At 44.4% G+C, this 26,998-nt stretch overlaps 1 protein-coding gene across 1 annotated transcript; it reads right to left on the bottom strand.

Moving 5' to 3' along the window:
* Positions 1-26,952, bottom strand: LOC133347642 (annexin A4-like). The gene is made up of 16 exons (XM_061560094.1): positions 26,700-26,952; positions 20,511-20,540; positions 18,127-18,218; positions 16,803-17,250; positions 13,799-13,854; positions 11,777-11,864; positions 9,874-9,968; positions 9,378-9,491; positions 7,730-7,820; positions 7,410-7,489; positions 5,996-6,052; positions 5,653-5,746; positions 4,227-4,322; positions 2,304-2,362; positions 1,988-2,110; positions 1-1,655 (listed from the first exon to the last, which is right to left on the bottom strand). Exons 2-16 carry the CDS (start codon positions 20,533-20,535, stop codon positions 1,596-1,598), a joined length of 1,578 nt encoding a protein of 525 aa, XP_061416078.1. The 5' UTR covers positions 20,536-20,540; positions 26,700-26,952; the 3' UTR covers positions 1-1,595.
* Between the last annotated feature and the right edge of the window lie 46 nt (positions 26,953-26,998).

Here is a 26,998-nt window from a genome sequence, read left to right as displayed (position 1 = left end):
TCTGTTTATCACCAGAACCTTTATTTCAGCCCTCGTGTTTACATAATTCTATTCTATATATAGCTTTATATGTTGTAGAGTTAATAATTTCATTACATTCCAAGCACATTCAAGACAAATTCGTGTATGGCGTTTGTGATAGTGGTATTGTGAATGTTTTGTATTAAAGGCAACATCGGTTTTTTTTTAGTGTATATGGCTATTTGTGATACACGGTACATGTGTGTTGAGTCTAAAGGTGTTGAATAGCCGCGTGTAGGTAGGGTTTTTTTTAAATGTATCTGTTTTAGGGGTGGCGCAGTGGTTAGCGCAGGAGTGCTACGAACCCGGCTACCCGAATTCGATTCCCATTCACGGCCACTACCAGTGACTTATCTGAACTGGTCCTGGGCCACCCCTAGGTCGACTCAGCCTCAAATGAGTACCCAGTGCGATGTAAACATTAGCAACGGGGAGATAAAGGCGGCGTGCTGCTGCCTGGCCACCCCCTCGGGTGCCGGGTCCAAATTTGTGCTCGCTTACGGCACTATCCCAGTCTGTTAAGGCTATGCGGTGACCAAAGTTTGATTCCCAGCCACGGCTTACAGCGGTTGCGAGTGATAATCCTGCCAGGGTCTCACCTAGGTGCAAAGTCTAAAGTTAGTATGTGCGTAGGTGTGTACACATCAGAACTGGGGAGACACAGGCAGCCGATCATGGTTGTGGCCTCGCTGTGCAGAACAAGAGCAGCTGTTCACAGTTGTAGCACTTGCCCCAACAAATCTAAGGCTTTATGGCATAGCCGTGTGTTTGTATTAAAAGGTGTGCATAGCTATACAGATGACAAAATGTGCAATGGACATCTGCGGGATATTTCCTCCACGGATTGTGATGATATCCATACACACAATCTTGAGTTATATATAGGATGTCTTATTTTAGTCAGTTGTGTGTAATGGTGCCGTTGTACTTGCAAGGCTGTTGTGTGTAAAGACATGTTTAAGGCTGTTATTTGTACACGTATCTTGTATGTGTAAGGGTGTTGACATGTGTTTCATGGCAAAGTGTTCATCCACACGATCCTGTGCGCATGCGTACCCATGCATGTGGCATAATAATTCGGGCACTTACCTAATTTAACGTGTGATTACAGTACTGCAATACCAGTGATAATTTACGGTGGCCAAACGGTATCATCACAAAGAGACAGCTTCCTCGTTCCGTAGGCACAGTAAGCAGCAGACAAGCTCCCCCCGTCCTACTCGAGGCAGTGGCACCTCTTGTGTGCAAAGCACACCCTGGCACAAGTGTGCACTATCATGGGATGATGAAGTGCGAGGGAAAGCGCGGAGTGAGAGGTGAAAAGGAGAAGTGAGAGGTATGGAGAGGTGGAAAGAAGTGGGTTGGAAGATGAAGGTTGGTAGCTGGAGTATTTGGAGATGAGACGGTTTCAGAAGCTTTGAGAAAACAGACTGGGTTGGGATAGGGAGGGACACGTTGGCAGATAGAGAGAGAGATGTTTGGATAGACATGCAGGGAGATGGAAGCTGGATTGTCATAAGATGTATTGGGAGATAGATTGGGTTGGAAATGTGGGGAAAGGAGAGGTTGAACATCTAATCTTCTCCGCCGCATAGGCTGAGCAGGATCTTCTTGTAGTCTCCGGACGTGTCCCCCTGGAGACAGAGGCAAAAGGGAAACAACTCTTACACAGCTTGATAGTCTCTGATTTCCACAAACTGTAAACCCAGGAATGATAAAACATGACCCCAGCAAATAGACTCCAAAGATCACGCTTGCATCCGATTGAACCTTGACCTCTGGGGACCTTTAACCTTGATTACCCATGAACCTTGGGAGTGGCCTCGAATCTCCAACTGTGAACCCACAAGTGCTAACTTATCTTGGCGAACACTTGCTGACTTATGACCCCCAGCAGTGGATGTTGTTACTTCTGAACTAAAGTGAACTGTGACCTCTGATGTCAATGACCACAGGTGGCACTCACGGCGATGAAGGAGTACAGCGACTTTCCATAGAGCTGCTTGAACTCGCGGCGGATGTCAAAGAGGTCGACCTCACAGCGTGACACCATGATGCGTATGAGCGTGCTGTCCTTGGTGCCTAAGCCCTGAGGACGATCAGAGAACCACAATCACAACCACCACTGTACAGTCACAAACACAACCCAACTGTACAATCACAAACACAACCGAACTGTACAGTTAAGACAATGACACCCGCACAACCTCAATTACAAATACACAACTACAATGGCACCTCTTTGAAGTGTGTGAAATGCACGTCCAATATAGTGGCTGTACCTTCATGGACTTGTAGAGTCTCTCCGCGAAAAACCCTTGGGTGTTCCGTAAGCATTTTACTAGGGGGAAGGAACAGGGGGGGGGGGAGCAGAAAGGGGGGTATTGGTATATTAATGACAGTGATTCTGGAAAATACTGGGATCCAGGATGGTTGTTAAACTTGTTTTATTTGCATTTATGGGGAGAAATGAAGGGAGCTGCAGCAGTGTTATGGTTAGCATACTGGATTTCCATTTCTAAGGTCAATGGTTAAATTCCATCTCTAGATAGTTGAAACAATATAAAATAATTACTTAACTCACCCTACCGCCTTTGTTCACCAGCAGGATAAATGAATACAACAGTCAAATTGTCAGGTCGCACGAGGTGGGGTCAATGTGAACAAAAATCTGCACGTGTATAGTTCAACTGATGGGATAAACAATGTTATTAACCTGACAGATTCAATCTATTGCTATGAACTTTGGTAACCCCCCCTTCCCCTAATAAAATGTACTAAAGACTCACCCTTGAAGTACCACTCTTTGTGTGTGGCCATGGTTGTTTTGATTAGCTCTCACAATATAGGTTACCCTCGATTAAAAAAAAGATACTCAAACGAAATTTCATTAAACGGAATGGCTTTTGCCATTAATGTAATACTAAAAATTAGCGATGTGTTCTGGAGTCATTCCAACTACTCCTAACCTGAAACTATTCACCTGGATCACTTTTTACAATCCAAAAATAATAAAGAGCAAATATTAAAGCGATTGAATAATGATTCATTAAAAACATTTTTTTTTTACATTTTCAGGGAACTCGCCCAAAGATATGCATGTTGGAATGACTGTAAAGATGGTGGAGGCGTTCCTGTTGCACTGCAGGGATACCGTGACACAGTCGTGGATTAATGAGGAAGCCTTCCGTGAAATTTCGTAAATGCGGAAATTCGACTTTGTGAATCTAAGTGTCCATAAATTGTCAATTGCATAAACGCGAAATTTCGAACATTCGTAAATCCGAGGATACCTGTATGCATTGGTGTGTTCATAGTAGTTTTTGGCAATATGAGTATATGTTAATGAATGTTAGCATTTCACGTGTTTTGTCGAACCAGGTAAGAACTTAAAAGATCATCAGTCTCTCATTTTCAAGAGTGAACTGGGTCACCAGAACGACAAGCATTGGCATAAAACAAGTACAGCAATCATGCAAAAAGAAATCCATGCACAAACAACCACATGAATGAAGAAACCGACAAATGGACAAACATATATCAACATTACAGGTATTCCTTCATTAATGAAGATTCGGTTCACGTAATTGACATTATGGACACTTTAAGATGAACAAAATCGTATTTCCGCATAATTGAAAGGTCACACGGCACACACCGGAGGCTGTGTGTCACGGTATCCCTCCAGTGCAACAGGAACACCTTCACATCACCTCTCCGGTAATTACAATATGCAGATCTTTTGGCGATTTTCCCCGAAAAGGTTAATCTTGTTTTTAATGAATAATTCTTCAATCATTTTTATATTTGTTCTTTATTATTATTATTATTTTTGTATTGTGATATTAGTGTATATTTTTAAGTTAGGTGTTGAAATGACTGGTCTGAAACATCCCTTATTTTTAGAATCAAATTAATGGGGAAAGCCATTTCTATTTTACGAAATAGTTTTATGCGTTTTTTTTAAGAATACCGCTTTCGTAAAGATACCTGTATTTTAAATTAATTTCCTGTCATGAATTTCGGCTTTGACAAATAACCTTTGAAAACCATTCCAAGTTAAATGAGTATATGGTAGTGTATGCATGTACATGATGGTGTAGGTGAGTATATAGAAGTGTGAATGTATTTAAGTGAGTAATACTGTTAATTGTATGAATGTATATGGTAGTGTGCCATTCTGTGTTGTGGTGAGCCCATCTTACCCACGGCCACCATTCCATCTTCCACACTGCCAGACATCTCCCTCTTAATGCTCTTCTCGATGTCGTGTTTGCTGATTCTGCCATACTCCTCAAACACTGCAGAGACAGAGAAGCCAAGTACAAAGGGCAGAAGAACGGAGCTGTCACGGGGTGTGACGACAGTTGGGAGCCACGCATCCCTACACTGGATGATCCTGTGCACTATTTACATGGACATATGTCCCAATCTGTTTCTTATCGGGTGCGTGAACATTCCTCAACATATCCACATGCATCTTAGCACACTCTACTCGTATTAAATAAACAATATAAACAGTGCAGTCTTGAAATCGCTATGGTTCCCAACTTTTACCACACCCTGTACAACATTTTAAGACTCAACTGCAGGCAACATCGATGCCCTCATTACATATATCAGAGACAGGAATCCCCCATGTCTTTCACCGACTGTTGGGGCAAGTACTGTCAGTGAGCTCATAGGCCGGCACAGCACATGTGTCGGTAGTGTCGCCAACATTGACTTTGCTTTTCCATTACGGATGTTTTTACACCGCATCAGGTGCCCATTTGAAGCAAAGTCAATTGACGACAGGCTCCAGATCAGATATCACTCACTATTTTAGCCGTGGCTGGGAATCGGACCCAGGTAGGCCGGGTTTGTATCAAAGTGCACTAACCGCTGCACCACTACTCCATCCTCGTACATCAAACATGGAAAAGCATTCCACAAGGGGTCTCTTTTCCTCACACCATATTCACAGTACCACGTGTGAAATCCATCATTGGTTTACGTCGTTTTGTTAAATACTTGGGTTTATAGCAGGGGGTGGGGAAACCTGAGCGCCAAATCAGTGTACAGGTAGTCCTCTACTTACGATGGAGATGCGTTACGACGACCCCGTCGTAACTCGGGGACTACCTGTACATATTTTATTTTAGCTGGAAGAACCTCATCAGCTATGAAGCTGGTCGGCAATGGTGGACAATCACATATACATATCTGTAGGCCTTTCAAAGAGCTTTGGCAGGCAACTACACATTAAATACTAACAAAGGGAACACCGCTCATGTCAATAATACAAAGGGGGCCGTTGCAGTGATGGAAGTGACTGTGCTCAACTTAGAAACAAGGTGTTGCCAGGTCCCAAAGTCCCTTCTAGTGTCTGATTAGCACAGCTAATATTCTTGCAGTAATGGATAAATATAATTTGCAGACCCTTCCTCCAGCAGTGGCTACCTTGAAATAAAAGCTGAAGAGTTAGCAGTGAAGGGTCACAAATGTAGGGATTAGGAGGAAGGTTTTAATGCTCAGGGTTGAGGTTCAGGGGGTTAGGTTTAACGTTAAGAGGTCAGTGTTCACGGTGCGTGTTCTGGGGCAGCAATGTGGTGAGCGGTCAGGAGGGTGAGGTGAGAGAGGTGAGGTTACCCCTGAGAAGGTGAGCCTGGCTGCGTCCACACAGGATGCTGTTGAACCGTGATTCGTCTGTCCCTATGCGATTCTCCCCTGCGGCCAGGAGGTCCTGTGAGGTTTTAACACGAGTTATCAAGTGCAGACACTGACGCTTTCATAAGAGAACATCAATACACTTATCCTGAAACCTGGTCTCTTTGAGCCAAGTCTCAAGACACTGCTCGTGAAATATGGAGTTGAGTCACGACCAACCCTGACATCCAATCCCCTGGAGCAGAATCTCAAGATACTGGTCCCAAACCCTGGCCTTCTTCCTGAGCTCGAGGTTTTGAGGCTCGAAGTTTGCGTAGATACGCACCTGTGCATCCTTCTGCACGCGAGCCATGTCCACCGTGGTGCTCTCATCTCTGCCTCCCTGACAAACGGACGCACAGGGATACAGAGAGGTGGGGACACAGGGACACCATCATTAAACATGACAGGCAAACCTGATTTGATACAAAGGGGGCCAACATTGTGCTATAAACCATGCGTTTGATTCCCAGCTATAGCTAACATCAGAGGGAAGTGATTTCTTGATCTATCCTGGGCCTTCCCTGGGTAAACTCAGCCTCAAACAAGTTAGTTGGTACTATGTTAAAATGTTAGCCCTAGGGACACAAAGATAACCAGGCATGGTGCTGGCCATACCAGCAGGTCTTGCGCCATGTCTGCCTTAATAGGGTCTCCCGAACAGCATTTTCCCAAAACACTGTCTTAGTTTTTGTATGAATAGGGTTTTTCCCCTTTTTTCCGGCAACAAAACTGAAACCTTTTGACAAGGAATCATGTGTGCATTCACCACAATACTTGTGGTCAAAATGCAAACAAAAAACACTCTGATAATATATGCATTGTCCTTGAAACTGATTGGTCCACACCAGAGATGGCTTTCTTTTGAGCCTGGTCTCAATTGGTGCTAGACCAGATGACACCAAAAGGCGTACAGCTCAAAGACAATGCAATATCAAAGTAATGAGGGCTCGGGGTAATCATCTACATCATTAGACCTCCTTTGCCAGTACCAAAATATAAGAATAGGGTTTTTCCCCAGATGAGTTCTCTGGTGTGGACCAATCAGTTTCAAGGACAATGCACATATTATCAGAGTGTGTTTTTTGTTTGCATTTTGACCACAAGTATTGTGGTTAATGCAGACATAATTCCTCGTCAAAAGGTTTCAGTTTTGTTGCCAGAAAAAAGGGGAAAAACCCTATTATATTTTGGTACTGGCAAAGGAGATCTAATGATGTAGAGTTTTTGTATGTTTACGTGCGTTTGTGCGTTCAGGTGTACACACATTTGCTGGTGTGTACGTCTGCACATTTCCAAGCAGCACCTACGAATATTTAAAAGCGTGTATATACTGGCACGTGTGTGTATGTATAGAGTGTGGGGGAGTGGTAGTGTAGTGGTTAACACACTGCGCTATGAACCCGGCGACCCGTATTTGATTCCTGCTCATGGCCACCACCAGTGACGATTATCTGAACCGGCCTGGGCCTCCCCTAGGTCAACTCAGCCTCAAATGAGGACCTGGTGCGTTGTGTAAAAATCGTAACTAGAGTGACGAAGGCGGCCGGGCATGGTGCTGGCCACCCACCCCCTCTCGTGTGCCGTGCTGGCCTTCACAGGTGCTCGCTAATAGCACTTGCCCCTACAGTCTGTTACAGGCTACACGGGGGATCTTTGTGTAGTAAAGTACGTGTGGAAAGTGTGCACGTGCATCTCACCTGACACAGCGCCACCAGGAGACGCTTGAAGTTGGCGGACGTGTCTGACATGATGTCCTGCTCCAGCGTCCGTTTAGTCACTACCGCCCAGTGCACACGGTCATAGGCATTGCTCGTTAGTTCACTATTCACCACTCCTTAAGAATCATGTGCACCATGTAGCGTATGTTTTGTGAGTGGTGTGTGTGTGTGTGATGTGCTTTATATGCTTGTGTTATTTCCTTTGTGGTGTATTTAGATGTGGTGTGTTATATTGTGTTAAGTGGTGTGTGGTGTAATCAGTGAGGTATGTGTGTGTGGTACGGGTATGTGTGTGGTACCTGACTTGTAGTGTTTGTTGATTTCATGTATCTCCTTGTTGGATCTTGATGCCAGAATCTCAATCAAACACTCCTCATCTGTGCCGGCACCCTGCAAGCACATCACACACGTATACCCATTTCTTTACAACTGCTTTTTGTGTTTATTTGCCTTTTCCCCGCACCCCCGATTAGCACGGTTGGCTATGTACAGTGCGAAAAAGTTCAATATACATAACACACCCGATACCTTTAGCATACACCATTATACACATACACCACACCCACTTCACATATAATTAGAATAAGTTTAAGCCTTTTGTCACTCTGCCGGATGAAAGCATCCCTATAGGGGTGTTTAACCAAACTTCCCTGTGCTATAATGAAGAAAAATAACAAAAACCATACATACCACACAAATTATGGGACCTCCTTTGCCAGTACCAAAATATAAGAATAGGTTTTCCCCCATTTTACACGCTTTCTTTTAACTCACTCTGTCTGTTGTTGTTGTTGTCGTTGTTGTATCCTCAAATCTTGTAAGTCCATTTTAACCCACTTCCCAACGTGGTATCGACTGAAAACTTGGTATACATGTCATACTGATGACAATACTATATTCTATCATTAAAAAAAAAATTTAAACGTTCTTTTTTATATGTTATGTTTCGGCTTGGGTCCAATTGTCCACGGTCACCTGACGTTGGCTGTAATTGGCCACGGTCCCTTACGTTATGGCAAGCTTCGGGTCCACTTCCTAGAGTCGTGGAGTTCTGCCATTACTAGTACATTTCATAAAAGCGTGTTTTTAAAAAAGTGTTTTTTTGCCAGAAAAAAGGGGAAAACCTATTCTCATACCACACAAATCTCCTTTGCCTTCTCTCCATTCATCCATCTCGCTTCTCTCTCTCTCCCTGCACCCCCTCTATAACAAGGGTGCGGTTCCTACTACTACGGCCTGTGACTTCACTTCATGCAGCCTATGGCCACCACTTTGAAACGGTTCGTACACAATATTCACTGTTACTACAAGCATCTTAGTCGTAATAATTGGGTATATTAGGGTGATCATTTTGACCTGGTATCAACACTTAAAATTGTAGCATGCTCGGCCACTTCTGTCACTGTAAGAGGCCCTGTCACTGCAAGGGTCTCTTATCAGTGACAGAAGTTACTTAGGTTGTGTGTGTGCTAATGTAGCCGGTTAAAGGTATTGTAGTGGTTAGTGCACTGCGTTACAAACCCTGTAACCCGGGTTTGATTTCCGCTCATACTTAACATCGGTCCTGGGTCTCCCCTAGGTCGACTCCGCCTCAAATGAGTATCTGGTGTGGTGTGTAATCAGCCTCTAGGGAGACAGAGGCGGGCTGGCGTGGTGCTGGCCACCTACCCTGTCGTGTGCCGTGCTGGCTTTTATAGGTGCTTGCAAACAGCACTTGCCCCAACAGTCTGTTAAGCCTGCATCGGCGATCTTTGTCTTGTTTGGTTAAAGGAATTGGGAAATCCTATATTTGGCCCTCAGTAAAAATAGGGTCCCCAGAAGGGCTCCCCATCCACTTAATCCCTCCACCTTCTCTTCCTCCATCACACCCCCTCTCCCGATCCTCTCAATCCCTCCCAACCCCTTCTTTCTCCCCCCTTCCACCCCCACATGCCGCCGTGCTGTCACCTTGATGGCCGCCTGAATCTGGCTCACGTCGTACTGCGTGGGCGTCTCCAAGAGTGCCACCACCACCGACTCGAAGTTGCCCGACAGCTCCGACTTGAGCTCCTTCACCAGGTCCTGTAGGCAAAGCAGGAACCTTCAACTCTCCAGCAGCCTTCACTTACCAGTTACCTTCATGCACCAGGGACCTTAACTCACCATGCACCTTAACTCACTCATGCCTCCAACTACATTCATAATGGTGGTGTCTAAGCCACTGAGCCAGCGGTCTACGTATTTTTCCATTTTTTTGGCGAATTTCATAATGGCTCTATCAGAGCCACAGAGCCAGCTCTGTTAAAGTTCTGGGATCAAGTCCAGGCACGGGGTGTATATTAGTCAATAGAGAGATGAAGATGAGAACATGGGATGTGATTTGAAGGGGAGAAGTAGGTAGTGAGAAATGGGGGAAAGGAGAGAATTGGGAGGGTATGGTGGGGAGAAGGCGAGAAAGTTGTACCTTGCCATAAGCCGTCTTGAACGAGAGTGCGATCTCCTGCCGCTGTTTGTTGCTGCGCGCTGTGAGAACGTCAATGATGGCTTTCTCATCCGTGCCTGAGCACGCACGCATACAGCCACGCACATTCACAACATAAACATTCATACGTGCGCACACACATGCTCATTTACACTTGCAGAAAAACGTGCGTAAAATTGTATATAAAGACAAAGATCCCCCGTATAGCCTTAACAGACTGTTGGGGCAAGTGCTGTTAGCGAGCACCTATCAAGGCCAGAACGGCACATGAGGGGGTAGGTGGCCAGCACTACGCCTGGCCGCCTTTGTCTCCTTAGTGGCGATGTTTTTATGCACCACACCAGGTACTAATTTGAGGCTGAGTCGACCGAGGGGAGGCCCAGGACCGGTTCAGATAATCGTCACTCATGTTGACCGTGAGCGGGAATCGAACTCAGGTCGCCAGGTTCATATCGCGGCGCGCTAACCGCTACACTACCGCTCCCCATTATTGTATATACTATTATTGTATATACTATTATAGTATATACTATTATAGTAGTATATACTATTATTATAGTATATACTATTGTGTACACAAACGTCCCCCATTTAATCTTACACTCTCGGGGATACTAATTTTAGAAAGAGCCGATTATAACCAGCACAGCACATGGAGTGGTGTGGCCGGTAAGGATATAACGATGCACTGATTAATAAATTCAAATCTAATTGAATGCACATGATCAAATATTGGCACTTGCGCCAAGCTAGGAAAATAATCAGAATGATTATTTATACTGGAGGAATCCTTTGTCACTAGCCTGGAACAAGTGCCGAAGGCTCACTGGCAGGAGGTCACGGGATAGATCCTGGTGTTATCTGTTAATAGACCAGTCTAACTGGCAGATCCATCACTTGCACTCACCATTGTTTAGACAAGGTGAAAACAGTTGGGGCAAGTGCTGTGAGTGCTTATTAAGGCTGGCATAACACATGCGGGGGTGGCATAGACTGCACCATGTCTAGCTGAATTTATCTCCCTCGTGCTGATGGTTACACAATGCACCAGATATTAATGTTAGGGTGAACCGATCCAGGCTCGGATATCACTCGCCACTGATGTCCATGGCTGAGAATTGAACCCAGATTATCAGGATTGAAGTACAGTGGGTGAGCCACTATTATCACTTCCCCCACTAAAATACAAAGATCCCCATGCAGCCTTTCAGAAGCTGTTGGGGAAAGTGTTATTCGCGCTAATGAAGGCCAGCGCGGAAGTCGAGGGGGTATGTTTACACACCACACCAGGTACTCCACTAAGGCTGAGTCGACCTTGGGTAGGCCTAGGATCAGATCAGACATTTACCACTGATGTTGGAATATGAACTCGGGCATACACACGTGTACATTTACACAGCTCTCGTATACTTCTCCCATACACGCACACACGTACTCATCTCATACACGAATGGCTGTTAAACACCCACAAACAAACAAAGACACAGACTTATACACACACGCACACAAATCCCTCACCACTACCATATACTCAATCATCTCGTACGCACATGTCTTTCAGACAAAGATCCCCATTTAGCCTTAATAGACTGTTGGGGAAAGTGCTGTTAGCGAGCACCTATGAAGGCCGGTACGGTACACGAGGGGGTGGGTGCCCAGCACCACGCCCAACCACCTTTGTCTCCTTAGTGGTGATGTTTACACATCGCACCAGGTACTCATTTGAGGCTGAGCCCACCTAGGGGAGGCCCTGGACCGGTTCAGGCCATGAGCGGCAATTGAACTCGGTTCGCCGGGTTCGTAGCGCAGAACGCTAACCGCTGCGCCACCGCTCCCCTATACACACATCCACACAAGCATCTCCTATACACACACACCAACTCACCAAATCCCTTCATTGCTTTTCTTAGCGTCTCCGCGTCCTTTAGACCATTGAACCCCGACTGTTCCTTAACCGTGCCCCGTCCTTTCTTCTGCAAAATGAAAGGCAAAAAGATGTATTTCAGTATTTCACCTGTTTGAGAAATGTGAATTTGTCAAAATGAGTCTGTCTTACTGCTCTAGTGAGCATTGGGTAGTGGTCATTTCTATTTGTGGCCTTGAGCGAGTGGCGAGAATTCCACATTCCACTGATGTTGCCACTGATGTTAGTTGTGGCCAGGAATGTAACTCAAGTGGCTGTGTTAATAGTGCAGTGTGCTAACCACTGTGCCACTGCTCCGCCCTATAGTCTTGTTAAAATATGTGAAATTATCAACTTTAATACAATTGTGTGCAAATCACAAAACAGCTCTCAATGTCAATCTACAACCAGTGGCAGGATATTAAATTATGCTTCCTTTAAAACCACTAGGAGCAGTTAAAATACTGAGATGCAAAGAGTAAGAATGGGTAATGTAATAGATGAAAAACATAAAATAAGAAGCATTTTTGTACGATCCCTTCATTGGAAATCTAATCACTATTGTGGCTATTAGGAATGCCATAAAGGTCTATTTACATATTCCTGGAGGTGACCAGGTGGCTTGTCAGACTAATGCGCAGTCAAAGCAATGAGCTGACCCCAGTGAAATCCTGAGTTTAATCCACATAAGAGTCACCTTCCATTAAGCTGGCTTCTCAAGCCTTTCGCTTCCTACTCTGCCTTTTACTCTACGATTTTACTCTCGAGAAGAACACGTTTCTTTACAATGTTGTGAAATGTGGTTGCATTTAGACACTTAAATCAATGTAGTATTGTGTTCTATAGCCACAACAGACCCACCGACTAACAGAGACCCTCAGACATACATAAAAACCCACAGACTTGCAGAGACTCGTGGATTCCTTTCCCCTGTTCAATTTCAGGCTCAACTTTACTTAATGACCTGTTAAATATGCCCACCATTCCTTGAGATGCATTTGCATTTAGACAAGACAGAATTCCACTTTGTAATGTATAAAGCTGCAATGCATCAGCAAACACTGGAAAAATGCTCACCGATGGACACTTTGGTGCTGGAAATTAATGTAGGTAAACAACCCGAAAGCTTTGTACAGGCAGACCAAGCTTCGAGCTACCCCAAAGAATGCTGATTCCTTATAGCGCTCTTTGTCCAGGATACATTTTTTGAGTGAAAAAAAATTAAGAAAATCCAAAAAGCGTTTATGACTGAGAAGACGCAGCGCCAAGAAAACGCACCCGCCGCCATCTTTGTTTACATTTTCTCAGCCAATGAAATCGCCGTACGCTGTGAGCCAAGCAGCGCTGGCCAGTTAAAAAAAACACTCCACCTTAGTCTCTCTCTGCCTTGTGTGTTTTTTATAAGCATTTTAGACCCATAATGTATGAAAAAAGGCCATAAATTTGGATGTTAAATGCAAGTGATAAGGCTCGTCAGGACACGTGACCATCAGGTGGATGTGAGTCATGAGTACAGTACATAATACTCACTGATATAATACAAAAAATGTTATTCGTAAAATGTTCACCATCTGCATTATTAGCTCTTAACGATAACCCCAATGAAGTCCCCTCATGTATTTCTCATACGTAAGAAATAACGCTGTCGGGAACGCATCCCCATATACACAATGGTGTAATGACCCCTTCTAGCGCCGATTAGTTTAGTGGTTCCCCTTGAATTCATCTTCAGCGTTAAGCAAGGTCTAAGTGCATTGCAATCCATATTGGGGGTGAAGTGTCGCTCAAGATGTCTTGTCACTCATTGGTGCTGCTCTGGCTGTTCTGGCTGACCCTGGGGCTTGTGGTTGTGCACAATATCTGCTGTATTACCAATGCCCCCTCTGTTATTGGCCACTTTGTGTTCGGGGCTGTGCTTAGAAAACTGTGATTAAAAATTGAAATCCCAATGTTCTCGTTGCCAGCAGCCTGGGTGGTGTGACGGTTGTTCCACATAGGCCTCACCACAGGGGCTGCGGTAATGGTGGACGGAGTAGGTGCTGGCTGGGCGCCCTGGCTTCCTGCACACACACACAAATACACATCTTTATCAAAACCATGTACAAGTAGACATGCACACAAATATCCCATGTTTGGCCTGAGAGACAGAAGGTGCAAGTGCTATAAATGAGCACATATTTAGGACAGTGTGGCATGTAAGGAATTGGTGTGGCTAACACCACTCCCTTCCACATTTGACTCCCCAGTGCTGATGTTTACACACTGCAACAGGGACTTTTTAAAGGGCAAGTATACTCCTAGGAGTGGCCCAAAATCGGTCCAGATATCACTTGTCACTGGAGTTAACCATTAGCCACTGCAAGCTTGCTCCCCAAGCACAATAAACATAAGCATATAACATGCACGGCACAGAGACTGACACACGCAACACAAAAGACAGATGTGACCATATAGCCTTTAGACTGTTGGGGCAAGTTCTCACCGCACAGGCACATGGGCGCATACAGATGTGCACGTACACACTGTGGTGCCAGTGTGTACCTACACTCACTCGAGATGACGCAAATGTCAACTGCGGTCACTCCGTTAAGCGAGCGACATGATCACATGCGTCATCAATACGGAGCAATTTCTCCCCCCCCCACCTCCGTTTGTGTTAGCGGTACAAAGGTATGAAACAAAGAGTTAATTTTTTATTCTCATATAGCACAGAGCTATATCTGAGATGTCGTCAGGTGACCTCTGGGCCACACCATAGTGAGTCACACTTGCTCGTCTGCTCTGCCCACTGTCAGTAATAGTCATATGACAGTCAAACCGATACTTTTAATTCTCAGAGCTGGAAATAAGCTACATTATGCATAAAATCACATTTAACACAATGATTTGATTGTATCGTCGTTGGTGATCGGGCTGAAACCAGAAACTTGCTACACTTGAAAACCCAGTTTAACCACAGGTCTAAAATAATCTTGCTGGCTCTGCATTCCGACCTCTGGGTCACCCAGCCACCTCAAGACGGAACGGCGTGAAAGTAGTCAACTTTGCCACGGGTGATCGTTGGTACCAGCCAGCGGGAGTCTCAGTTGAATTTTCCCGGTTTTACCCTGCATGACTAGCCAGCACCGGAGCGAACCACAAAAAGGATTCAGAGGAGAGGGCCAACCTTTGCGTCATCACACAGGCATCGGTAACGTATCTGCTTTGCGTCATCTTAGCTCAGTAGTTTCCGCTCCTCCCTCAAAACTCACCTTTCTCCCAAGCTCACCCCATCGCCCCCTCGTAACCACTACCACGCTCCTGCTCCCTCTTTATAATCTCATTACATGGCCACCACTCATTCTCCATTCACCATCATTTGCTTTCATAAATTTTGCTTTTACCTAATTCACGCATCACAGATTTGCACATTACTTCCTCTCATCTATTTTATTCACCTCATCTCCATCATTACATGCATATGTACACTTCTTATTTCTTTGTACGTTAAGATAAGACTATTAAACCATCACAGATAGTTTTGAATGCGCAATTGGATTCATGACAAAGAAAATCGGACACAAGCTGACAAAGTAGCACAGGAAGAGGTAGATGCTTGGAATTACAGAGACAGAAACAGCAATGCATGGATCAGAGAACAAATAAGGATTATGCTTAGTTTAAAGAGCAATATGTAGGCATTCACATCAAAGCATGGGCTTGAGAATTCTTTACAATTCGCATAACTCATGCTAATTATAATTATATGCAAATGTGAATTACTCAACTATGAAACCCTATTTGGAGTGCTGGACATACGCATGCACCTGTGTAATGAGTGAGGATGGAAAAAGTGGCATGTGGGGATGGTAAGGGTGTGTGGATCTAACAATGAGTCATTCTTGCCACTCATTGCCACGGGGCTTAACGCCATGCCAAATATAACTTGAAATCGTCACTCTGATGTGTTTGCAGACATGTCGGATGCCTCTACATTTTGTAGCACAGATAGGTAAGTGACATACACTTTCTAGCCCGATAGGCTTTATCTTCTAATTTCCAAATACTGCTCAACCAATGTTTGTGCTTTATAATCTTACAGGGACCACACTGTGGCTTCAATAAAAGTACATGTCAAAAGCCATCCATTCGTGTATGGGTAGATGCTTGACTTAAGAAAAATAGGCTGGCTTGGACAGGACACGTTGCTGGAAGGAATTAACAGCAGTGGTCGAGACTAGTGAGTGCGAGCAGGCAAAGGAGAAAACAAGAGAAGGTCCACCTCCGAGGTGGAGTGATTACATTAGCTTGGGTTGAGAAGCGAGATGGATCATTGTTTCGCAAAACAGCGAGAGATGGCGATGGCATGGGGAGGACTTTATCAAGCAGTGAAATGGATCATGGCTGGTGATGATGATGAGATGCTGGTGGGGTGGCACTGAACCCAGCGGCCCGAGTTCAATTCCCAGTCATGGCCTAACGTTCATGGGGAGTGATAACGCAATTGGTTCTTGATGCGCCCCGTTCACAAGCTCGTACTGACCAACATTGTGAAATATGGTCAAATAACCCCCACGACCGAAACAGCATGGGAAGGCCTTCATCCGGCTGTGGATTAGCAAAGAGCTGTTTATTATTATACATGTATGCCCACAGAGAGAAAGACAGACCTGCAGAAAAATCAAGAAACAGAAAGGTACAAAAACAGACATTACAAAACTTAAAATCACAGCCACTGCATATACAAAAATGAAGATCTAGTCTGCAAGATTGGTGCAGAAAACGAATGGATACATTGAAGATGCTTTGGTCTCACCATCTACAATTAAACTACCGCCAAACTACTTTTAAATTACCGCACCTCCGATTAGCATAGTTGGCTACTTGCGGTGAAAAAAAAGTTCAACATACATACGTTAAGCCACAACGAAAATCACCCCTTAAACCATCAGACTACCATCATACCACTATCAAACCCGTCGCCATTACTATTTAGAGCGGTAACAGCCCCTCCTGCCAACACACCCACCTGCAGAAGATCCGTATGGTTGTTGGACTGGTGGAGCTCCGTATGGTTGTTGGGCTGGTGGAGCTCCGTAAGGCTGCTGGCCTGGTGGAGCCCCATAGGGTTGTTGGGCTGGAGGAGCTCCGTACGGCTGCTGGCCTGGTGGAGCCCCATAGGGTTGTTGGGCTGGTGGAGCGCCGTATGGCTGTTGAGCGGGTGGAGCTCCATATGGCTGGGCAGGTGGAGCCCCATATGGCTGTTGGGCCGGTGGAGCCCCATAGGGCTGAGTTGGTGGAGCACCGTAGGGCTGAGCACCGTACGGCTGAGCAGGTGGAGCGCCGTACGGCTGAGCTGGTGGAGCGCCGTACGGGAGTTGTCCGGGAGGGGCCCCGTAGCCCATCCCGGCAGGACCACCAGGAGGGTACATTGCAGGATTCGGGCCAAACATTCCACTCTGGGCCAGGTTCCCGGCCTGGAGAGAAGAGCAACAGCGGTAGTCATGATAGTTGTATTATTTGCGGTGGTCATGGTTATGATGACAGTGATGACGATGGTAGTGGTGATTTTAGTGGTAGTGGTGGTAGTGGCGGGGGTAGCAGTGATGATGGTGGTGGTGGCGATGAAGGCGGTAGTAGTCATGGAAGCGAGAGTGATATATATTTTAATGATGACGGTGATCCTAGTGGTGGTGATAATTATCGTTAAGTTGTATTACTCGTGGTGGTTTTTGTGGTGTTACGAGTGATGGAGGATAAAAACACTTGGAAGCCAGAAGTCATAATAATCATTAAACGATTACAATCGAGAGTTCTAGTGGCGAACAGCCTGCTGCCTTGGTCTGCTCTGTGTAGAGCACACCACATTGCAGCATACCATGCCATACCAGAGAGTACTGTTATCCATTGTCATACCACAATAAGCCACACCATGAATCACATTATCCCACATCACAGATCATACAATTCCACACCACACCAAGGCACAGCATGTTTCTCAGACCATTCCAAGTGACACCACCCCATGCTTTTGCATGTGGTGTTGCGTAGCATGATATAGGGTGATGTGGAAGTGATGTAGAGTCACGTGGTATGGTTACAGAATAGGCGTGGTGCAGAATGGGGTGGTATTGTGTGGTGTGTCATGGGGTGGTGTGCGATGTGGCAGTGTGTTGTCCGATGTAGCATTGTGCCATGGTTATGAGTGGTATGGTATGGCATATGCTTGGTATGCTATGGTGCGGCATTGGGGTGATTTGGTATGAGGTGGTGAGCCACAGTGTGGTGTGTGATTGTGTGGTAAGGTGGTGTGTTGTAGTACAGCATGGAGTGGTGTGGCCACTGCTTGGTACCATGTTGGTGATTGCCGGATTGAACCCAGCTGGGATGTTAAAATTCCCCATATCTGGGAATCCCATGGGAGGCTGGGAAGGGGCTCCCCACCCTGCTCACTCGGACCACACCACGCAACATATGAAACACGCCAACATGTAGCAAGCACACGCGACATACAAACAACACGTGCATAATGCAAATCACTACACATAACACATAAAATGAAACACACTTCACTCTATGTAACAAGCACATAACCAAATAAAACTCACACCACTCCACGATGACACAACAAGGTTAAGTAAATCACTCGGGCTCGACATCTGACCACCTCCAATGTCTGTGAAATTTGGCACAATTGTAAGTACCGTAGAGGCGTCATAAAATTCCATATTGGAGGTCAGTTGGTCACACAGCTACCAAATCATGGGTTATTGAAGGTGTGACCTTTTTCAGATGCCCGAGGTCAATGTTACGAGTCATAGCTCCATTATATTTGGAGCTGCATAGAATACGAAGACACCAATGAAAATGTATGTCAACCTTTTCCAACCATCTAAATAAACAAAGGTCAGAACTCTGTTCTGATTCTCAAGCTAACGCGCACCGAGCGACGCTCCCTACAATCTACAGAAAATATTTGTCCCGAGCAGCCATTCATTGAATATTCATATTTATTAATAATTGGTTGTTTAAACTATTTTTATGTACATTATGGCTCAACTCTGGAGTACATTAAGTGTCCAGCTGATTTTTTTGTATAGCCATGTTGCCGAGGCACTAGGGAATCTATGCCCACACAGTAGTTAAAAAAAAAAATCCAAGCTGGTTATTTTTATCAGTCATGGTCACAAAACCATTAACTTTTAAAGACAATATCTTGCATTTCTTTAATTGATTGGGAAGGGCTGAAACAGACATTTCTAATGTTTTCATTTTATCTCGTCACTTCATGAATCAGACTTGTAATGTATGTATGTTGAACTTCTTTTGCACTTATGTAGCCGACCGTGCTAATCGTAAGTGTGGAGAAGGACATCAAACTAAACACTAAAGGAAGTTTGAAGGAAATGCGTTTTCTGTCTAGATTTAAAAGTGCATAGCTCCAGTGGCTTCCTAATATCGGAAGGAAGAGCATTCCAAACGAATCGTCGGGCACCTGAAAAAGGTCAATCTTCGATGACCCATAACTTGGAAGCTGTTTGACCCACTGACCTCCCACTTGGGAGTTTTCCCCATCCGTATAATACCTACAACTGTGCTACATTAGACTTTGTAAAACAAATCATATTTTGAGTGCTCTGCTGTGAGATTACCCTAACCAAATAGCGATAATTACCCATTAACCATGCTTGTGTTCTTGCATCAAAACTAAACTATTTAAGATGATTGTATTATTTATGGTGTAACTGGCAGCATATGCATTAAAATAATAATATATTGTCAAGTTGCGATGATTAGAAGACATGTAGAGGGCTAATGTGTGAATTGCGTTTGAGAAACTTTAAAGTAATCTTTATTCGTACTGCAAGGACAGCAAAGCATACAAAAAAATAAAAGATGTGAAATATCATTACAAACTTATGGGAAACTGGTATCCCTATAATAATATGGTAAAATGTATATTGTAACATCTTGTTAGAATGTCGACAGTAAATCCTTAATATTTGCGGGTATTTTTTTTATAATCTTGGTTTTGCGTATTCGCGACATTTATTCGAGTGGCATTGGATTTTTGCTGGGTTGTATTTTAGATATTCACGGTCGTAGCACGCCACTACCCAACAAGAATCCGCGAGGCATGGGAGCAGCAGCGTACATCGTGAGAGCTGGGTTGTATTTTAGATATTCACGGTCGTAGCACGCCGCTACCCAACAAGAATCCGCGAGGCATGGGAGCAGAAGCGTACATCGTGAGAGCACGGAAGTGCGATGCTCTACTCAGTCTGCCTTAGTCTGCCGCACCGCTTACACGCGAATGCTTTCCTTTGCCATTTGTTGGAATTACTGTATAATATTTATTTATGTATTCATTTCGTACCTTAAAATATTTACTTTCATCATTATTAAAGGCAAGTTAAATAACACAATACTGTACAATAAATATGGTGAAAATGTTTATGTTTAATCGTAATCTATGTTTTTGCCCCATTACCCCTATTTTCCTCAAGTTTTAAGTATTCATATTTGCACTGTTCTCCAGGAACGTATCCCTCGCAAATATTAAGGATGTACTGTACAAAGTAACAACCCTTATTACAACACCACCATATGTGTCAGTGGTTGCATGATGGCGATGACTCCATTCCGTGGCACAGAGCTCATTTACTGGGCAGCTCTGTGGACCGAACAACCTTCATCGTGAAGCCCTATTAATTATTATAGGAGGATCAGTACTCACCGCCTGGGTAACCTGGGTAGCTCATGTCCCCTGCAAACACACACAAAATACATAAACTCATTTGCATCACATACACACAAACAAGCATTGATACACACCAACAAACACACATCGAATAATCAAATAATGTTGATCATCGATTATCCAGCGCGCGTTTATCCGCCTTTCAACATTTTCCTGCGGTCTCGGGCCGATCAGGCAAAACTGCTCCAAAGGCTGGACCAGTCTGGTGATTGGCACCATGTGCATGATAAAAAAAGTAGCGATGCTTGATTTGAGTATCAAATATTATATACATTACATTATACAATACATACAATAATTTAAACAATGAAAATACTGCAACGTGTATACATTTTGCATGAATAATAGTACAGTAATAAAAACTAAATATACAGTGCGATCCGGCGAAAAGTGGGTTATATAATTCGGCATTCGCATCAGTCCGGCGATTGTCAAACACAAGTCGTTGAAACAAGAACGTAGTAGTACTATGTCCATCACCCCATACAGAGTCTTAGAGATTAGAGTGGTAAGTACGGAACAGTAAATACATTGGGATTTTTTTTTCTATTTGTAAGTTTATGCCAATTTCATATCGCTAACAAATGCAAAACACAAAAAAACATCTACACAACACCTAAAAACAAGGTGATGCGAGAATGTTCAAAAATAAGCTATTTTAAATCATGATGCGATTATCCGGCATTTTTGAAAATCCGGCATTCCCTTCCCCTCGAAGCCGCCAGATAATTATAATCGATCGACTGTACATACACAAATACACACGCACAAAGGAAGAAACACAAATCAAATGCACATACGAGTTAAATGGATTTTCTACAGGCAGTTCTGTTTCCTCCCACAAGAAAAAAAATGCAAAATATCGCAATGCATTACTCTTACAAGAGAGCGCATTTGAGGAAGTTGCCCTCCAACTTTGGCATGGCAGGTGTAAATCTACAGATTTTCCACGGGCGGATTATCCGTGCTCATAGTTTAACATTCATTGCGGTTTGACTATTGGATGCTCCTCACCCATGTGACCAAAAGCAAGTCGGCAAGAAGAGCAATAAGATTAACAATAATATTCCATGCCTCCACTGCTATCCTACATCGATCAACAATATGTAACTTGCTGAACCCACCATACTGGATATCTGTGAAAAAGAGCTTCATAGCTCATCGGATTCCTCCAGTCTAAATAAAGATTCTGATTCTGAATATGTAAGTTTGAAAGCATAATTTACATGTTTTTTTCATTATCTGCCTTTTATATTTAATCAGGGCCACCCGAAGGGAGTACTCGGCAACATCGGCTTGAAGTCATGAGTAATTTATTGGTTATGCATTAAGTAGAGCCTCACATTTTAACTGCTAAATTATGTTTAAGTGCTGGACAAAAACCTGGTACTGCAAACTCCATAAAGTTTTCAAATTCGAATCGTAAAAAATGGTATTCTTTAAAAAACGCACATTATTTATTTCCAAAACAAATTTAAACTACAAACTGTAGTTTAGCGGAAACATGGGTCCAACGATTCTCAGCACATGCAAAAACGTTACTGGGTAAACGTTACCTAATTGCCCACGGACTTGGCCCGGAGGATTACATGAATACTCCTTCACCGCACATGCATCATGGTTTTTTTCTTCTCTGTGATGCAAACTCAAGCCGTGCAGCAACATTGCAATGTGTATTACACATATTTAATTTAAATGTCATAATCAAATGTCGTCACACTAGAACAGACGAGAAAAAAGGCCAGAGCAGTTACACATCTTAGACGAGCTGAATGCAAGTCGACTCAGACGGCCAGGATGTGTTGTAAGAAGAGGAAACCCATGGCAGAAGGTGATGAAAATTGAAGCACTTAAGGCGGAGGAGCGCAAGAGGTAGGCCTATGCATTGGTGGTTGTATGTGGTGAACTAAGATATGTAGGACACGTGAATGGATGTGGGGATGGCCAGGACAGAAATAATTGGAGAAGAGGACCAGGAAGGCAGACCCCCACCATTAAGGGAATAATACCATAAGAAGACGTATAAACGTCAAATGCAATTCAAACGTTTATAACTTTGTAAAATGTGCAAAAAGCAGCTTATTTGGAGTGCTACCCGCGAGACTTGGTGACGCTTGCCTGTGAATGGACCACATTGTTGTTGCCATTATTGAAATGTGCTACACCTTTTGTGGGTAAACCTGCCCCAGGGTCCATGGGGAGTTGTGCGCATCTGTGACGTGAAACCATGTGCCTAACCTATGTGTCACTGAGCCCATTAAACAAGGCAGCGCACAATCCAGCTTGGGACGTTTCTCCCATTACTCTTTGACATCTCAAAATATTATTCCTTACTTTGGCGGCTTGAATATCGATATATTTTGTTTAAGTCCTGAGACTCCTAAATACTCCTTATTAATCGCCCAATTAGTGTTGAGCTATTGTATTGAACTTTACGAATACTAAATATGGCTCAGCTTGCCCATTTGAGTTGTGGTTGTTTCTGCTGTATCCAGACCAATAGACCAATGAAAGTTGTGCGGAATTAGCGGATGCTCTGCATACGGACACAATAACCAAGCGTGTGTTTTTTTATTGGTGGGGCTGATGTCGAGGCTCCACCTCTTTGTGGCAAGCTCCAGTTTCAGCAATATGATCAAGTCAAGTTTCAAGTGTATTTTGTTTAATCAGGTGAGAACTCAAGAGATCAGGATACAATACTCTCATTTGCAAGAGTGATCTGGACCACCAAAATGATACAAGTAAAACATATAAAATACTGTATAGCAATGAAGGATATAGAAACCACAGCAAAAACAACCGTGTCATATGATAAATCGAAAATATTGCACAAACATAAATGAATGCTCGATAATACATTCCCTGCAGTGTACGTTGGCTCGGTCATCTCACTCTTGACCAATAGGGAACCATCTCTTAGTCGCCTCCCATTATATCTGCACCCGATGGAAATTCCACTTGTACAGTCAGAGAAGATTTATCGAACTATGTATTGTATACAGTATGCAACAGTGCAGGTGCCAAGAGAATAACTCCTCTCACACCCCCTAAGTACACCGTGAATGACTCTGACTCCTAGCCACACAATTTTAACCTGGGCCCACCCACATCAACAATGTCCTCAACGATCATGAAGGGAGAGTCAATGACCCTGAAAACACAAAAATACAAGTTAAAATCCTACTCGATTGAGTACGGCCTTGTATAGGCAATGACCAGGTCAATAAAGCAGAGGTGTAGTAAGTAGGTCCTGAAGAAATGCCCGAGTATGTTATATTTGCTCAAACATTTCATTAACTCACCCCTAATGTGATGGCTGGAACTGCTTCTCTTTGGGTGAGGTGTGTGATGTTAGCTGGTATTGATGATGTTGCTGCTACTCACAACTGCTTTTCCAGGTTTGCTCCTAGATTGATTGAATTTCGAGTCCCACCTGCGGTTGCCTTGGCAGGGCCACACCAAATGATATCGCGGGCCTCATACGGCCCGCGGGCCGGACGTTCCCCACCCCTGCCCAAGAGGCACGGTGGACACGATGGTGTTGCATAACCCATCCTCCCGGAACACAAAGGAGCGAGATTGCACCCACCCGGTAGTGGGCACAATCAGTACGCAATCCCTTTAAGGAAAACGAAACATGTTCACTAATGTACACGCATAAATACATACAAAAACAAACGCACACAAACATAGGATGTGCATTTACACGTGTGCTTCGTATGCATGGTTGTATAGTTTAATGTGTATAGCAAACACAGTATGTGCTTTTTGCCTAAATTTACACGGGTTTCACTCCAAAGTACACATCGTGCTGGAGTAATGGTTTTGTGTATAAAGTACATGCACACGTGTACACGCAATGTACAATGTGTGTACGAATATCTTACGCTACAGAAACCCACTTAAACGCACGGCATGTCAATTGTATACACACAAAAACAGTGCAGACGTGCATATAAAGTGTACTTACAGTATCGACCACAGTACATATACAGTAATATATTGGTTTATATAGTGGTACATTGATATGTACTGCAGCGTATACTGTCAGTACACCACACTGTTTATGTATGTATATTCATATACATCTTCACCAACCTGCTTCCGTTCATCCCTTAAGATCAATCTCTCTCTCTTCTTCCCTAGCTTTAAGGACCGCTTAATGAGGTTATGCGCTTGAATTCCGCCTCTTGAAACATCGAGTGGATTTTTTTCCCCTTTCTATGTACCAAATTCGAAAAATATATCTCTTGTGAAAAAATAGGAATGTTTTACCCTTTCTCACAATAGAAAAACTGTTTGGGCGGACCACAAAAACACCAATTGTACAGTATTGCCAAAAAGGGTAAAAACTAAAAACCTATACTTATTTTTCATACTTTGATACTGCCAAAAAGATCCCATGCTAAATCGTGTCTCTTGTTGTTACAGTATTTTGGTTTCCAAGCACCATGCTAGCTCATCCTAGCAAACTGCTTACTGCTACTTGCTCCCAGATACGACGTTACCAAAGCCTAACCCCATCCACCTCTCCCCACCTGTTCCCCGAACTGTCACCACCATCATACACAGCCAACTTTAACCACCACTCTGTATACACAGTGCTTTATAGACTTTGTTCTGTTGATACACACGCGCGAAGGAAAACGCGAACACACGTGTGTACACACACACACGCAACTGCTTCTTAATCATCAGCCATGCCGTGTCCACTGCTGGATGAAGGCTTCCTCCACACTGGGAATGGGCGGACCACCATGCCCAACAGGTTGATTATCAGGCTGCCACGTGGTGGGCAGTGGGCCAAACGACGTTATTGTACCGTACTTCTACACTCCAGAGCCTTCAACTATCACGCTACTGACGAGACCAGCATGGTGAAGTATGGTCATGAAGCCTGCCACGACCTGAATTAAATTCACAGCGAGGTGGAGGCCCCCTCATCCGGGGCAGTGGGATATCAAAAGGGCCCGTACATACACATATCGGTGCAGTACATCACATTTCACGATGATATTCCAAAACCATGAATCTGCTTGGCACAGCAAATCTCATCCGACCTGCCATGGAATGGGCTGTGTGTGTTACTAATCTGACTAAGTCAGGAATCTCTAAGAAAATTGTGTTTCCCTCCCTGTGCCAAAGCGTTTCGTCTTCAAATCTGAACAATTGTGTACTCCTGCTTGCTATACGAACACAATTCCTGCCGTACAAACCACAAATTTCAGCTGTGCCTCACTGCTGGACTTAATGTCCAATTTAAACAGGCGGGTTGTTTCGTGATCCACCGTTCAAATCACTCACCCGGCGGTCACTCGCCTCCCTGCCACTCTTCTACAGCTGCTACTACCACCATGGTTGGTTCATATTCCACGTGAACTTTACTCGTCGATTTCCCTGAACCACGTTGAGGACTCGGGTCCTCCAGACTGGCTCATCTCATCCATACTGTGCTTAACCAACAGAGGCCACAACACCCTCCACTCATCCACTCGCTCGCCCGCACACTCACCTAGTCACCAACTTCGCGACCAATATTATCCAGAGGTGTTTGTGTTAGAGAGCGTAAATATAAATGTGTCGTTAAACCCGCCACCACCCGACACGGCAAATATGTAAAAGCCGTCACCTAAAGTAAAACGCACCAATTCGTATCGCTAGTACAGCACACCGAGTGTGTGTTGGCAGAGTAAACCCACGACAACATTCACAAGTCGAGTACCGTGACGCTTCGCCTGTAACAACAACAACACCACCAGCATCATCAGATACGCGTGGAGAAGCCCTCCTCCGTCACCCACTCAATCCCACACACCGCAGGCCACGGAACTCCTCCAATGTCTCCCTCTCTCTGCTCCTTCCCTCGCACTTGCTCCACTTTGCGATCCACTCCATCATCGTCTCGTCGTCGTCGTCCCCCCCACGCCCCACGAAACCTCTCGCAATAAAAACACGAATCTTGCTCAATTGTAAACACAAAATTAACGAACTCATTACCTCCTGCAACTCAGAAGCGGCGATGTTTGCCGCTCGCCGTTTCGGGGATTCTAACACCGTGTATGTCACGAAACGCCGCAGGACCGGCGGGGTAAATCAATAACACAACAAACATAAAAGACTCGGGATGTCCAACAACGCGGCGTGGTCGACAACCACGGAGCTCACCTCGATCGACGTCCACACGATCCCTCGAGACTCGTTCGCCCGGGGCGGGAGGTCGGAGAATAAGCCTCGTGGAGGTAGGAAAGATGACCACGCTCTTCTCTCCGTGTGTAGCAACAACAACAACAGCAGCAACAACAACAACAGCAGCAGCAGGCAGCAAGACAACTTCACGAAACCAAAACGACTGCACAAGACAAACAACAACCTCCACGTATCCGCGTACACCCACGAATCGATTCCTTAAAACCTAAACCCCTTTAATCGACGCGTCGATTCCTTCGCTAAACTCGGAATTAAGT

This window comes from Lethenteron reissneri, chromosome 26 (genome assembly GCF_015708825.2).
Source record: "Lethenteron reissneri isolate LAM-NWPU_2019-01 chromosome 26, ASM1570882v1, whole genome shotgun sequence".
Taxonomy (NCBI): Eukaryota; Metazoa; Chordata; class Hyperoartia; order Petromyzontiformes; family Petromyzontidae; genus Lethenteron; species Lethenteron reissneri.
This window is presented reverse-complemented; position numbering and strand designations above follow the sequence as displayed.

Bases quoted from the DNA above. Each gene is read 5' to 3' on its own strand.
- LOC133347642 (XM_061560094.1), bottom strand. From the start codon at position 20,535: ATGAGCTACCCAGGTTACCCAGGCG. The intron at 11,865-13,798 runs GTGAGGCCTATG...TTCATTTTGCAG, and splicing joins CCATTACCGCAGCCCCTGTG to AAGAAAGGACGGGGCACGGT. The intron at 7,490-7,729 runs GTACCACACACA...ACTGGGCGGTAG, and splicing joins CAACAAACACTACAAGTCAG to TGACTAAACGGACGCTGGAG.